The sequence below is a fragment of the Syzygium oleosum genome, unplaced genomic scaffold (assembly GCF_021117445.2).
Source record: "Syzygium oleosum isolate NSW1041296 unplaced genomic scaffold, Sole_v2.1 Sole_v2.01, whole genome shotgun sequence".
Lineage (NCBI taxonomy): Eukaryota > Viridiplantae > Streptophyta > Magnoliopsida > Myrtales > Myrtaceae > Syzygium > Syzygium oleosum.
This window is the reverse complement of record NW_026607485.1, coordinates 10,767,397-10,783,128: the sequence shown is the minus strand read 5'-3', so window position 1 is coordinate 10,783,128 and position 15,732 is coordinate 10,767,397. Positions and strand designations below refer to the sequence as shown.

General features: G+C 42.3%; 2 protein-coding genes across 2 annotated transcripts; one reads left to right on the top strand and one right to left on the bottom strand.

Annotated features, from left to right (window-relative positions):
- Positions 1-600: 600 nt before the first annotated feature.
- Positions 601-2,364, top strand: LOC115667425 (RING-H2 finger protein ATL16-like). The gene has a single exon (XM_030589009.2). The coding sequence runs from the start codon at positions 937-939 to the stop codon at positions 2,119-2,121; it is 1,185 nt and encodes a 394-aa protein (XP_030444869.1). The 5' UTR covers positions 601-936; the 3' UTR covers positions 2,122-2,364.
- Positions 2,365-9,273: 6,909 nt separating this feature from the next.
- LOC115664959 (WAT1-related protein At5g07050-like) lies at positions 9,274-11,922 on the bottom strand. The gene is made up of 7 exons (XM_030586838.2): positions 11,673-11,922; positions 11,033-11,095; positions 10,823-10,939; positions 10,501-10,732; positions 9,938-10,096; positions 9,687-9,838; positions 9,274-9,580 (listed from the first exon to the last, which is right to left on the bottom strand). The coding sequence occupies exons 1-7, from the start codon at positions 11,870-11,872 to the stop codon at positions 9,400-9,402; spliced, it is 1,104 nt and encodes a 367-aa protein (XP_030442698.2). The 5' UTR covers positions 11,873-11,922; the 3' UTR covers positions 9,274-9,399.
- Positions 11,923-15,732: the final 3,810 nt, after the last annotated feature.

Below are 15,732 nucleotides of genomic sequence, written 5' to 3'. Positions count from 1 at the left end.
ATTCTCTACCTTTCATATGGTGATTAGCAAGATAATTCATGCGTTCGCAAAAACAGATTATTTAACTATGATCTATCGAATTATATGGCATATGAGTTTGATAAACCATTTCTAGAATAAGTAGTAATAGAAGTACTCGATTAGAAATAATCTCCGGGTACAACTAAGTTCATATTGCCCCGCATTAGCAGTGGTAAACAATTAGGCCAAACTGGTGCAATCTGACAATGATGTCGGGTTATTAAACATATTAGTGACTAAGTACTTGGCCTCCACTAAGTTCGATCGACAACGATGTAAATCTCGACATCATCCATCTGCACAACGCTTGGACATACCACAACTTCTCCAATAAATAATGGGTGTGCACATTTATGTTCTTTAATTAATTAATCATATAATAAAGTCCAGGCCATTTAATTACCTGATTACATCATTTAAGATTACAATCATCGAGATACTCTCCCGCAAAAATAATTTCGTGGTAAGAAAAAAAACCTGAATCGACCAACTGCTCCACGCTCTCTCTCTCTCCCTCTCTCTCTCTCATATTAAAGACTGAAAATGATTAAACAAATAAATAGAGCAGGTCATCACTTTTTTGACAGATTTTTCAACTCTCTCTTGGTGTCCCCTTCAACAGTCTCTCTCTCTCCCTCATTTATATTCCCTCCTGGGTTTACTCCCTTCTTCCCTCTTCTCCACGTTCTTGCCTCTCTCTCTCACTCTCTCTCTCTGAACGTTTTGAGTTCTCAAATCTCTCTGCAGATCTTGGCCAAATCAAGAATTTGCTTCAGCCCTCTTGATATCATCTTCAACCAACCAGTACCCTCGATTTCTTTGCCGTTTTCGAGTCGTCATTGAGTGGATGTTGTTGTTCTTGTCACGCACACGAGCAAAAGAAACTTTTCTTGGTTTCTTTCTTTTGGTGGGGACATGGATCTTGTGACCAAGGCCTCACTGATCCATGTCTCTGAGACCATCCCTCCTTCCACAAGTGAGGCGACCACCTCGCTTGCTCACGCTCCTCTGCACAACTCGGGCCCGGGCTTCCCGATCATGGCCATTGCCATCATAGGCATCGTGGCCACAGCCTTCTTGCTGGTCAGCTACTACATATTCGTGATCAAGTGTTGCCTGAACTGGCACCGGGTTGATCTCCTCAGCCGGTTCTCCCTCTCGCGGAGAGGCCGCCACCGCCCTGAAGACTCCTTATTGATGCACTCTCCGGCGATGATGGAGCCCCGAGGCCTCGACGACGCGGCTATCCGATCGATCCCGATACTCCAATTCAGGAGCAGGGGAGGCAAGAGCAGAGATTTTGGGGAGAGGAGCTTTTGTGAGTGCGCGGTCTGCTTGAATGAGTTCCAAGAGGATGAGAAGCTCAAGATCATCCCAAATTGCAGCCATGTGTTCCACATCGATTGCATTGACATTTGGCTTCAGAACAATGCCAATTGCCCGCTCTGCCGGACAAGCGTCTCTAGCGCAGCAGCGGCGGGTCTGCTGCCGCCACTGTTCCCGCGGGACCGTATCATCGCGCCGAGCTCAACCCCGGAGGACACGAGCCCCTATGACGGCAGGGCAACTGTCGTCGGCGGGGACGAGGACTTTGTTGTGATTGAATTGGGAAGGCCAGAGGATGCTGGTCCTGAGGGGCAGAGCCAGAGCCAGAGGCTGTGGATAGGGCATGAGAGAGTGCAATCTGGCTGCTCATCATCATCACCAACTCAGGCCATAAGCCCTTCACTTGGGAAGTTGGAAAAGAGCGGATTGGCCAAGAAAGGCAGGGCAAGGAAGCTTCACAAGATGACGAGCATGGGTGATGAGTTCATTGACATTAGGGAGAGAGATGATGAGTTCTTGGTTCAGCCAATTAGGAGGTCAATCTCAATGGACTCATCTGCTGATAGACAGTTATTCTTGGCAGTCCAAGAGATTTTGAAGCAGAAGAGAGAGGAGGCGTTCAGGTTCAGTGAAGTTAATGTCATTAGTCCTCAAAATCAAGAAGGTTGCAGCAGCAGCAGCAGCAACAGCAACAGAGTGAGGAGGACATTCTTTTCTTTTGGGCATGGTAGGGTCTCAAGAAGTGCAGTTCAGCCAGTTTGCTTGGAACCTTAGGAAAGAGGGAAACAAACTTCTTCCCCCTTTTTGTCAAATTTGTTTTCTTTAGAAATTTCAGGTTATTTGCTCATAAGTTCTTTTGTTTTTCTTTTGTTCACATGTACCAAAAAGTATAGGACTTCATTAGAATTATTTACTGGGATTCAAAATGTGAAAGGCTAGCTGGATTTAATTTATGGGTTGGTGGTGCCACAACATCATTTGGTGGAACCACTAACTCTAATTTAATCATTTTTTCCATGTTTATGCTTCATTATTTAGCATATTCAGAAACATAATTGCATCCCTGGTTGTTGAAATAGAAGGGTGAAGGAAAGAGAACAAAAATATTTGGTAGAATGGGGGAGAGGGTGGGGGTCCATCTTTAGCTGCCTCGTCCATGGGATGAAAATGGAGAGGCCCCTTTTCTGTTTGCAATAATCATATATATCCACCAACCTAAATTAGTCAACTACTAAGAATGTTGGTGAGAGAAAGGTTAGAGTTCCATCACTTTAGTGTTGATGAATTTTTCAATCTTCAATACTGGGATCACTGTAGTTCCAGCACGTGAAAGCATTGAGAGAAACCCAAATGGGTTTGGGTCGGTGCCATGCCTAAGTGTTTCATACCCAATTCGTGGGGCTCTATGAAAGGATCCATAGACAATGCAATAATCACCATTTGAGTACTCTAGGAGGTCGGGCCTACATGGACGAATTCGATCATCACACATGGTATACAATATGAAGTCTCTAGTAGGTACTTAGGAACGGAAGGGAAAATTGTCAAATCAGTCCTAAACCTATTGTACGACAGCCAATTCAGTCCTAAACCTTTTAATTTTGCCAATTCAGTCCTAAACCTTTCTAATTCTTGCCAATTCAGTCCTTCCGGCCAATTTTGGCCGGCCGGCGCTGACGTGGCCGGCCGTCCGGCCAACGCTGACGTGGCAATTTTTTATTATTTTTTTAAAAATTTTTAATCTTTTTTTTTTTTTTTTTTGTTTTTTTTTTTTCTTTTTTCTTCCTCTGGCCGGTCCGGCGACCGGCGGCCGGCCAGAGGGGAGGGCCGGCGAGGTCGACCTCGCCGGCCTCGCCGCTGCCTGGGTAGCGACGGCGAGGTCGAGCCTCACCAGATCTGTGCGAGGCTCGACCTCGCCGTCACCCGGGTCGCGACGACGAGGTCGAGCCTCGCCCGGATGCGGGGCGAGGTTCGACCTCGCCGTCGCGACTCGGCGACGGCGAGGTCGGCCTCGCCACGGCTGGGCCTCGCCTCGCCTAGCCGCGGCGAGGCCGACCTCGCTGTCGCGACCTAGGCGACGGCGAGGTCGGCCTCGCCGCGGCTGGGCGAGGCGAGGCCCGGCCGTGGCGAGGCCGACCTCGCCGTCGCGACCCGGCGACGGCGAGTTCGGCCTCACCGCTGCTTGGGCCTCGCCTCGCCAAGCGGCGACGAGGCCGACCTCGCCGTCTCCTGGGTCGCGACGGCGACCTCGCCGGCCCTCCCCTCTGGCCGGCCGCCGGTCGCCGGACCGGCCAGAGGAAGAAAAAAGAAAAAAAAAACAGAAAAAAAGAAAAAAAAGATTAAAAATTTTTAAAAAAATAATAAAAAATTGCCACGTCAGCGTTAGCTGGACGGCCGGCGCCGGCCGGCGGCCACGTCAGCGCCGGCCGGCCAAAATTGGCCGGAAGGACTGAATTGGCAAGAATTAGAAAGGTTTAGGACTGAATTGGCAAAATTAAAAGGTTTAGGACTGAATTGGCCGCCGTACAATATGTTTAGGACTGATTTGACAATTTTCCCGGAACGGAATAGACTCCTAGCCAATCAACAAGAGTTGGGAAATCGTAAAAAAAGTTTAGATAAGATGTAACTCCTAACTGACTTTTAAGACGACAAAAGAGGAGGAATTACGTGAATCACAAGTAAAAAAAGGTTGAGTTTTGTACAACAATATGGATCAACATGTTTGGAGTAGTTTATACAATTCCAAGTCTCACGTAGATAGAAGAGACCTGTGAAATGATTTGCAAGTAAAACCCGACTCAAATGATCATCAATCAGAGTATTCTTTTTTAAGGACTTCACCTGTGTGGAACGGTTCAAATTGTTAGTATGCAGAAGTGACAAAATGACTAGATGGCTTGCAATTTCATTTTGGAGGGGCCAATCTTTTAGGTGTAAGTCACAAAGAAGCTAATGCACGAGTCTTCTAATCACGACATGGATCGCCCGCCCTTGAGCGAGGTAAACTTGTCAAAAGTACCACCAGATGAAAACATTAAAATAAATGATAAGTGCACTAAAAATCTTAAAATTAGTAGCGAAATATCATCAACTCTTAAAACTATAAAAGAGTGCAACTAAATCCTAAAATTTATTATTGGCAAAAAAATTATTAAAACTTACCATAGAAACACAATCAAATATTTCCGTTAGTTTTGTCAATTTTAACTAACAGAAAAATTTGAATGAAATTTTAAATTTTTCGAGGACGTGCAATGGTGCTGCAGGTTCAAAATAGCCGAGCGAGAGAGAGAGCAATGGGAGTTCGGATGGTCGACCCACCTTGCTAAATCCACATGAGGACAATATCCATCATTGTGATTAAGTGAAGACGTACTTGCGCTCACTCTTACCTTTTGCCCACTCCCGGTGGTGGCGAGGTGATGGAACACTGGCCTCATGAGGGTCAGTCGACCCTCTATGTAGGTAGAAATGGTTGATCGACCTCATGTGAAGGTGCCAAGAGGTGATGCCACCGTTGCGCAAGGGCTTGTTCACACTGAGGGCCAATCGCTCTCGTCTAGGGCTAGGCGAGGGTTGCCGGCCCTTGCCCACCATGACCCCTACAAGGATCGCCAATGGTCCTCCACCGCCCCTTGCTCTATGGTCTCTTGCTCTCTCTATAGCTCTTTTTAAGTACTTTTTTAGTGTTTTTCTAACGTGGCATCCACTTGAAACCACTTCAGTGCTCATTATGCCTCGAGATTTTTAGAAAAAAAGACATGCAAATTCTTTCATGTCGCTCAAAGTAGATGGGAGTAAACCGAATTTCTTCCTTGCAATTTTCTTAGATAAATTTTAAGACTTAATTGCATTATTTGATAATTTTAGAATTTAACTACATTTTTCTCATAGGTCTTAGAATTTATGATATACTTATCTTTCGAGATAATTGGCCCATCGACGAAAGAAGTTCAATTGTGTTCTTATTGAACGGACGTACAAGGGCAAGAAAAGTATTTCTTCCTCAAGGTCAATGGACTGTAGCCAGGCAAATTGCTTTAAATCGAGTTAGGACATTCGTGTGCATTCTTATCACCAAAAAAAGGCTCATGTATGTAATTCTCCCTTTTAAGTGTGACTGATATTAAGGAGAAGTTTATTTCATAGAAAATAAATGATTTAAAAAAATATCTTTCTAAAAATAATCGTTGGTATTGTTTATAAAAATAAATGAATGAAAAATATTTTCATCATCCATGAAAATGTTTAGATATAAATTGTTATTGATAATGAAAACACTTTTCAAAGACTAATTATTTCAAGCGACATAATCAATTATTTTTAGGACAGTATTTTTTAAATAATTCATTTTCTGCGAAATAAATAGAACATAACGCCCTAAATTCAAGTGGGAAGGCTTGTAAACTTCAATGGAAAGACCAAGACTTCATGCCCACATGACACACAAACGTTCAAATAGAGAAATCAATCCCACATCCTATTCTATACATAGGTATTACGTGCACGCTTCATTATTTGCATTTATGGTATGGCAGACTGTATTTGGTCGCCGAAACAATTATTTTTGTCCACTTTTCGTTGGCACTTGGCATGGCAGAGACAGCCAATGCTTTCTTTGGACAAAGTTGTCGAGATTGCGTACGTGGCCATATCGATTTTCTTGTCGATACCATAATATACAAGACTATATAACATGCCATTCCCATACTTCTTTCTCTCTCTTTTGTTACGACGTACCACGAAATACGTTACGAACCTCATCAAGGATATGTACGGCGTAAGCCAAACTTTGATTGATGAGCCAAATAAGGGATTCTTTGCAATTTAATAATGTGGAAACCAAAAGGTTATCCCATATAAATAATTCATGCACACAAATTCATCGCCCTATTGTACAGCGGCCAATTTAGTTTTAATGACAATTTAATCTTAAACTTTTTGTACAGCAACCAACTTAGTTATAAACCTTTTAACGATTTGCCAATAAAATCATTTTGGATGATTTTGGTTGGAAATCACAGAATGACTAAATTGGCAAATCGTTGAAAAAATTTATGACTAAATCGGCAAATCATCAATATGTTTAAAACTAATTGGCATAATTGAAAGGTTTATAACTGAATTGGCTATCGTATAATAAGTTTAGGACTTTTTGGATATTTTTACCCAAATTCGCCATCAGCGGCTAAACCATACATTAATCCAATGCTTCTCTCATGCCGCTCTTTTTGTTTTTTCTATGTCGAATTACACTATAATCGGTAAGTTGGCTTTTTCTTGACCAAACATGAGAAATTAGTATTTCAATACTACTCTCACCTCAACCTACTCCCACTTTCAAGGTTTCTTTTTTTCGATTTTTTTTTTTGTATTTTCCTTTATTTTTTATGTAATTGTCTAAAAGAATTTATCCTCTTATGTACTTAGCAATAATTGACCCGAAAAAATACGGTACAACCACGGTACATTGCGGTGCACCATAGTAATACAACTCGATTACAACACAAAATTAATGAATATGGAAATTCATCGGAAGTGCACGTGTTGTTGATTTCTTGACTGGTAATGACAAAGCGTGTTCCATAATAATTGTATTGGTATGAAAATCGTATCGGCTGATCTTATATTTGCCTTTCAAGTCATCTATGTGCTTCTAAACTTTTCCCGTAGAAAGAATTGCATTTTTAAAGAAAATTAGGTTATCAGAAAGCTACTTTCGATTCGTGCTTGAACTTCTTTTTTAATGTTTCATGTATTAGAAAATTTTTGTTCAAAAACATTAAAGAAATATGCTCAATGTATACCTATTCATCTTAGGGAAAATTGTCTAAAATGTCATAAACCTATTACACTTTTGCCAATTCAGTTTTGAACTTTTCAACTTTACTAATTGAGTTCTAACTCTTTTTACTTCTTGCCAATTGAGCCCATTCGGCCAATTTTGGCCAGAAATCGCCCATGTGCACGCTGACCAGCCACGTGGCACTGATGTGGACATTTTAAAAATATATTTTAATAATTTTTGAATTTTTTATGGTTTTTTTCTGCTTTTATTTTCCCTTTTCTCAGTTTTGTTTTTGGGTTTTGGAGTTAGGGCCGACTAGGATGGTCGACTGATCAATTTGGCTAGGCGAGGGCTTGGCGACCTTACCAGCCCAAGCAAGGCCGGCGAGGGCCACCAAGCCCTCGCCTAGCCAGATCGGGCAAGGGCTTCGTGGCTCTCGCCGGATCTGGGCAAGGATTTGCACGCCCTTATTTTGGTCGGTGTCTACATTAGGGATTTTCGGACAAAATTGGCCGAATGGATTTAATTGGTGAAAATTAAAAAAATTTAGGACTCAATTGGCAAAGTTGAAAGTTTTAGGATTGAATTGGTAAAAATGCAATAAATTCGAGACCTTTCAGACCATTTTCCCACGCATCTCACCAATAAAGACAAGGATTACATATATTTTAATGCTAGGCTATTGTAAGATACCACACATTTAGAAGCGATAAAATCTTTAATTCATTATATACCTTTCAATTATCATTTTCTCCCTCTTAGATATACATTGAAAGATTATTCGTGATATAACTTTTGATCTTGAAAAAAAATGGCTGAATTAGTTTTGCGTGTTGTCATCTTCGTCGTGCTAAAGGTGTGGGCTTATTAGCAGTGTGTACACCATCGTGAATTATTTATGTGAGATCGCGTCCTATCCCATAAACACCGTCACTTTGAAATTAGGATCAAAATGATATGGGCCAGAACAGTAATGTCTTCACCGTTTATTGTACCGCGTGGACCTCCACGTATTCTAGTGTAGGTTAACCCCGCACGAATCTACCATGAGCATGATATCATCCACATTGGTTGCGGCTCATCAACGCCGCGCTTCTCTAAAATACATCGTGCTATTTTGAAATTGCACAAGAATTATCTACGGGAGACCTGTCAAAATAGGTCATACACCCATTTTTTAATCCATATTTAATGGAATGAATTGTTATATGGATTAGCTATATTCAATAAATGGGTCATAAATGAGTTTAGACCCAACTTTATGAGTCATTAATAGGTTTGATATGGGTATCAAATGGGTTCAGAACTTATTTAGATTTAACCCACCTCTATGTCTCTCTTCAGATCTCGCGCTCGCTCACTTCGTGCTTTCACCTTAGTTTGAGTATTAGTTTTCCTAGATTTGGTTAAATATAGAAGTATGTCGAGTTGTATATAATTTGGGTATGAGTCGCTAGATGAGTATTGCATGGAAATTGGTCAAAATGAGTTACATGGGTTCATTTGGGTCTGACCATTTTCGACCCAACCACACTCATCTGTTTGACAGATCTAATCTATGGTGACCGACATTTTAACCAGTGCTAGTAGGTACAACCCGAAATGGTTTATTGATTCCTCTAAGAACCATTCAAAAGGCACCCCAGACAAATGACACCAGAAGGTAGTTGCAGAGAACACCAGAAGGTGTTCGGAACATCGAAATTTCCAGGATGATAACAATTTGTTGTGTGACGAAGTGCTGGGTTTTTTTAATTCTACTTCCGATTGCAAGTATGTGTGAAGAAGCTGAGCATCTTGCGATTCTATATGACACATTTCGTGCTGATTTCGATACTGATTCTTGTATCTCCATAACAGGCAAATGGGGTAAGTACGGAGCCCAATTGCTTTATGCCATCTCCGCCTGTTGTTAGATGCCCTGAGAAGTTCTTCTATCAGCTGCGTATCACCTTTAGCCCCATTTTAATCATATCGTGCCTGACTCAGCTGAGTTCCAGGACGCGTTATTAATCCCAAATTCTATTTTAAACAACCATATGCTTTACCTTTTGTGTGTGTTTGATTCTTGGAAGAGTTTCAAGCCAAGATTATGTATGGTTGGTGTGTCGAGGAAGAGTGGTGGAATATATGAGGAATAGATTCTTTGCTCATTCGAGATTCTGAGGCTTCTTATATTTCTTCTTTTGAAACTTCGATGCAAAAACAACAAATCAACAAGAACTCTGACTGTGTTGTAACACCGAGTCTGCATTTAATTCCTAAGCCTCAGCTTTCGATAGTTCTCTTAAGTTCGGTGTGACGACTTGTAGCTTTTCCCCGTTTTGTCCTTCGGAAGTCGAGCGAGATTGCTCCTCAGACTCGACTCGAGCTCCTTGCGCTTCTTCCTTCCCCCACAGGAGCAAGTACAGCCCGATAATGACAATGACTGCCCCGATTATGCTGATGATGAAGCCACAAACTAAACCTCAGATAAATTCAACAGAGAGGGTATAATCGATAGAAAAGAGCGAAATAAATACGCGAAGTATGGTCATTTCGGAATCACCTGCCCATGTAGAGCTTCTCGCCAAGGACGAAATATGCTAGGATAGCCACTAAAATCGTCGAGAGCGGGTTGAACATGGTGACAAACACCGGTCCCTTTTCTTCGGTGCACCACAGCTGAATGAAGATGATTAAACCCGAGCAAACCACTCCCTGAGACACAAGAAATACATTAACATACAAATCGGGTTACAAGCTAAATTGCTGGACAATGATATGGTTGGTCATTGTATAGATCTACTAAGTACTTACACCATATAAGGTGGACCAAAAATCTATGTTAAATCCAATCATCCAAGCGGCTCGTCTATGCTCGACGATCACCGTGAAGACTGCCGATTGGGCTCCACCGACAAAGCTCATCCATGTAGTCAAGGAAAGCTGCGCTGGGTATCTCTTCAACGTGTACGCCTACAATTCACAGGATAAAATGAACTAAACTATTATATACTGCAAATCGTTTCTTTCTGGTTGATTAAACTACGTATCATCATGAAGCTCATTTTCATCAAAAGAGCGCTCACTCGACTATAATACAGTGAATGGCCATTTCATTTCAGGGAAAAGATTAAAAACTGTACAGGATAGAGTTGCTTAAATTGTACCATTATGTATTTCATTTCCATATGAGAAAATGTGCTCATTAATTGTAGCTACCGCGGATTTCTTTCCAAGGGCAGTCTCACAAAATTTGCTGATGACTCCTCATTCACTTGTTAATAAATCACTAATTTATTGTTTCAACTTCAACCACGAAGTCTATGGCTTTGTCTTTGCTCTTGAATTAATAAGAGGTTATTGAATCAGGTCGAGACCTGCATGATGTACCATATCGACCATGTGACGCAGCTTGCAACAGTGAGGACCGAGCCCTTCATCCAGTCCTCCCGGACACTAATGTTGCCTCCAATGTGGATCAGAGGGTGCCACAAGTTCCTCACGATCGGGCCTTTGTACAATGTCATTGTTGTCACGCCCGCCAAGGAGACTAATGTCCCAAGGGCTTTCGCCATGCCTCGAGGGTTTCGGAGGTCGAGAACCTCCAACCTGCATTTATTAATTAAGACAGCAACCTATATATCATAAGCCTCCTGTTATGTGCAATGAGTGCCGCAAATTTGGCTGCTTCTTGTTTACCTGAGCACAATGGCAATGACAAAAGTCAAAGAAGCTATGGTATTCATCATCGACGCAAGAAAGGTCGGGGACGTGTATCTCAAGCTCGCGAAGTACATGTTTAGAGTCAGTCCTACTCTGTAAAGATTGAAGACAATTGGTATTAGCCAGAGTGCTTAGGCAACAGTCTGAATTATGCCAACGAAAGATTATTTTGAGAGGCAATCTTACCCCAAGAGGGACAGGATGAAGATCTCCACAAATAGAGACAACGTTAGCTTTGGCCTTATTTTTCTGCAGCGGAAGACAATATTGCTGTCAGCACACGTCTTAAGTTCAGACAGTCAATTTGAATGTTCACTGAACTGTTCTGCAAATGATTTGCACAATTGAGAACTCAAGAGCGCTAATATTGGTCGAGAAAATTGTTTCCGATTATCAATTTTTTTTATATGCACTACTGAGGAAGGAGCAAATATTAAGGCGCTTATGAAATGGTACGAAGCACGCCTGTTTGGGCATTCACAATCCAGGCCACAAAAATAAGTGCTGCTGCATCAAAAGCATTAGAGAAGAGCCATTGAGACACGACATCTTGCTCCATGAGTTGAAATTGATGGATGCCATAGAATCTGAGTTGGAGGAAATTGAAGATAGAGGGGAACATGAGTCGACTACGAAATTCTCAAGAATCTTTCGACACGAGACTTATGTGATAGTTTTACATGTACCACTACTTTTAGACAGCGAAAAGACCACTTGAAGTTCAACATACCGAGGATGTTCCCTAGGAAGGTTAAATCAAGACCAGATATTGTACCAAAATTAAGCAAAAGACATATTAAACATGAGCCTGCACATACACTTTTACCTTTCGAGAAAATAGGCGAATGGGAGCATGACAAGGCCGGCCACAATGTGCCGATAGGTTATGTACACGTGAGGGTTCATCCCATGGTTGAATGAAGCTTCGGTTATGAAGTACAGGAAGGTGTAGCCTATCTGAGTCAGAGTCATGAGCAAATGCGGTTTGAACTTCCGGAACAAGATACAACACGCCGACGGCGCCATCCAGGCTCTCTCGTCCCCTCTCTTGGCTGGCTGACAGAACGGTGAATGCATGATCGCTCTGTTCTTATAGAGGATCGCGAATGCTTCGGGCTGCAATTGGCATTGCATGTTGTGTGTAGAATCATGTTCTCCGTCACATCCCCCTGGTGCAAGTGGCAGCTTACCGACCGGTTATCAAAGTAGATAAGTGATTAAGCACATCAGCAGAATTATTCTCTTATTCGTTTGAGTAAAAACAAAATGAACTAGTGGATGAAGTCATTGTTTCAATAGTTGAGGAAGAGAGAGCGACAGCCCACAGATGCTCTATGGAATATACTTGTGCCTTTTATATATTCTATCTTTTATATAGTTATATAATAGATTTCGAGAAGTTTGATCTTCAACAGTGGCTAGGACGTCCCAATACGAGGCGAATGTACGAGCGAACCGATGCTTGAAGTTGGCGAAAATGAGCTCCTCATGCTGTAATGCGAAATAGAAAAGGCACAGTTGATTAGCCATTGGACGGCTCTTCTTGTCCACTCTCAGGACAGAAAGCCTTTGTATTATCAACGCTAACTCCTTCACAAACATGGACAAAAAGGTTACCTCGTCTCCAAGGTTTTGGTTTTATCGCGTGACGATCCCACCTGCTGTTGTTGTATGCAAATGGACTGGTGAGTTCATGACAATCTCTGCCGTAAACAGTCGCGGGATCTGGCCATTGTAATCATCTTATCTTACATTAAACAAGATAAAGTGGTGCTTTTTGGGTGAGAAATATGGGAAAACAAGAAAACCTCAGTCAAGGGCCTACGTAACCCTTGCTTTGGTCTTGCCAACCCCATGAAGAGAGGGAGGATACGAAACTCTGGTATTCAACAAAGTACAAAAGGGTCAAACTTTGACGAGCCGCCACGTCACCTGCCTTCAAGTAAAATCACAGACGAGTGACCGCCCGTTTTCTTAGGAACACAAGCTCTTCGAAGGAAGTTTAGTCTCTAGAATATGAGGACGATAATTGTATAATGTTTGTGTGCATCATAACTAAGAGTATATGGGGGTATTTATAGATTTTATAAGATAATTATCTAGGTGAGAATATGTATCAATCATAATCAAGTATGATTAATCAAGGATATGCACAATTAAAATAAATATGGAGAATCTCGTAATTGACTTAAACATGCTAACCAAAAAGGTATGGAGAATCAAGGGAGATATGGAAAACATCCTAATTATCTCTAAGATACCCTCAGACTCAAAGTGGTGTAGAAGAAGTTAACTGAATATGGGAAAAAGATCCAAAAAACACCAAGATGAATGTACTATAGTGAAGACATCGTATATCTAATCAATCGATGAAGTAGAAACAAGACGAATAATGTCACGAAGCAAGTGGTACCGTATCAAATGAATCTTTTTCAATATGTTTTGCGCATTCATTGGAAAACATTATTATATACTATTTTAAAAGCACTTCAGTCGTCGCAATAAATAACCGTTTCATCGTTAAGACAGACTCCTATGTCTTCTGTTAACCATCGAAATCACAGTAATTCCAATATTGTATCAACAAGAGACTATGTTTGTGACGATGGTTGAGCGTGCATATATTTGATTGAGTGGTGGTGGTGATTGAGAGTGTCGCCACCACAAGTGGAGGCGGCGATTGGCTAAGGTGGAGGGCCAATAGGGGAGAGAGAGAGAGAGAGGCGGCGGGCATGTAGATGTCGTGATGTACAATTTTAGGAAGTTATCGTTTTTAGAGTTCATGTCAGTTAACAACTTTGAAACTCTTAACAGAATGATGAGTTTAATTTAAAAATTTAGAGAGTAAATTAAATTAAAAAAGCTTAGAGACGCCATCGAAGGAGTAAAAGTTGAAGAACTACTCATGACATTACCCAAAATAGGAATTTACTTAACAATTCCTATGACAACGATGAAGTTGAAAAGATGGTTGATACCTAGATATGCAGTAAGTGGCTACATACATACACAAGTGTCAATGTGATGATAAATATGTTCTGTGACTCGACCAAAAGTAAATTCAACAAATAGATCGCCCCAATTTCATTAGGGTTTGTCATTTTTGAGTTGACATTTTGTAAGAACCCATCAATTCATAATTCAGATACTCTCTTCATGCCTTTGTTTCTCCAAAATGGAGGAGAATAATTTCGGTGGTTGCTTCAGGAGAATATTGGTCTGAGAGAATGAATGGAAGAATCTTATCAGTAAATTAAAATATGGATTTTTTGGGTTTAATTTGATAGAAATTATTCTTATTCTTGTTGCATATGATCTTCAAAGGACCACGTACTTCGTTCCGGAATGTGGTACCATTTTGGATGCTAGACAGTCAGATCAAATCAAGCATATTCTCTTCAATTCCTGCTGGCTCTTGCCAGAATCCACAACCAGTTTTGATACTTGAAGTTATACTTTGGAGAAGTACATAATCTTTTATTAATGAGAAGTACATAATCTCTTATTAATATGAAGTGCTTGAATTGGATGCTGGAAAACTAATTACCCACGTCGGTCAGTTTACAAAATTTGCTCGATATATCCTCTTTATAGCCATCAACCATCGATTTCTATGTCTGGAGACTCAACTAGTGCCATGGAAGGTTCTATTCGCCATAATGTTGGCTCCTGGAAAAAAATTTTATACCTACAATGGTACCAATTAGATCATTAATTTCGGAGCTCGATGTCATTTTCACTGTACGTTTTGACTAGTAGATGATCAGCTAAGGCTACCATTGTGGCAGGTCGTCGCCACCATCATTGATTGATAATACGAATGATGTTACGTGACACCTATTGACACCTAAATTTTGCTTAAATTATTCAGGGTTTTATCGTATAAAAATTTTAGGGTTTAATTTTTAAACCACTAAACAAAAAATGTTTTCATTGAATCGCACTGCATATAGACCTTAGGTACATTTGCATTAATAGGGCCTGTTAGGACATATGCATATATAAAAAAAGAAGAAAAAAAAAAATCGAATCGGGTTTGTCGGCCCATTCTTTTCCCCCCCGTTTTGCTTTTATTGCGCGCGACCCATGCTCTCTTTTCTATTTTCACGCGGGCCGGCCCATTTCCCACGGCCCGGCCCGCGCACTGTTCACCTCCCCCTCCCCAGTCAACGTTTCAGAACGTACGGGGGAGGAACAGTGACAGAACGCCACAGATGGACGGAAGAGAAAGCAGAGGCGCGAGGGGGGGCTGGCAGCGCGATCCGCGGGTCGCGAGATCGGCCGGCCACGGCAGCCAGGCGGTGGCAGAGGCCATGCGCGCCTGCCGGCAGCAGGGGCCACGCGGACGTGCCGGCCAAGTCCTTTAAGACCAGATCTGGTCGTGAGGGGAACTGGGGGAGAGATCGGAGAGAGCGAGAGATCCGAGAGAGAGAGAGAGTTCCGGAGAGAGAGAGACGTCGGTCCTCCGCCGGCGACCGCCGTGCCCAAGCCGCGGCCGACGATCCTCTGGCACGGTAGGTCCCGGTCTCGAGCGCTCGCCGGTTTTTTGTTTTGGTTTGGGTCCGATTCGGAGTTGGTCCCCCGAGGATCCCGGCTCGTAGGTGTGCGAGGCGCGCGAGTGCAGCCCGATCCACCGCGTTCGCCCTCCATTCGCCACCGCCGAGTCGGGTAGGAACCGTGGCCGCCTCCCCTGCTTTCGTTTTTACTCTGCTTTTTTGGGGGGTCACTGGCCGGAGCTCGCGGCCGTCCGGCTTGCGCGAGTTCCGGCCAGTGACACCTCGGGTTCGTCCTACTGCTCTGAGTGGTGTTGGGTGTGGATTTCGGGTGTGTTTGAGCCTCGATCGTGCTTAAAATCCCTCGCTTCCGTCGACGCTTGCAAGGTGTTT

Excerpts from the sequence above, each read along its gene's own strand:
- LOC115667425 (XM_030589009.2), top strand. The coding sequence starts at position 937 with ATGGATCTTGTGACCAAGGCCTCACTGATCCATGTCTCTGAGACCATC.
- LOC115664959 (XM_030586838.2), bottom strand. The coding sequence starts at position 11,872 with ATGGCGCCGTCGGCGTGTTGTATCTTGTTCCGGAAGTTCAAACCGCAT. Across the intron at positions 10,097-10,500 it reads CGATATGGTACATCATGCAG|GCGTACACGTTGAAGAGATA; the intron begins GTCTCGACCTGA and ends TGTGAATTGTAG. Across the intron at positions 9,839-9,937 it reads TTTGGTCCACCTTATATGGT|GGAGTGGTTTGCTCGGGTTT; the intron begins GTAAGTACTTAG and ends CTTGTGTCTCAG.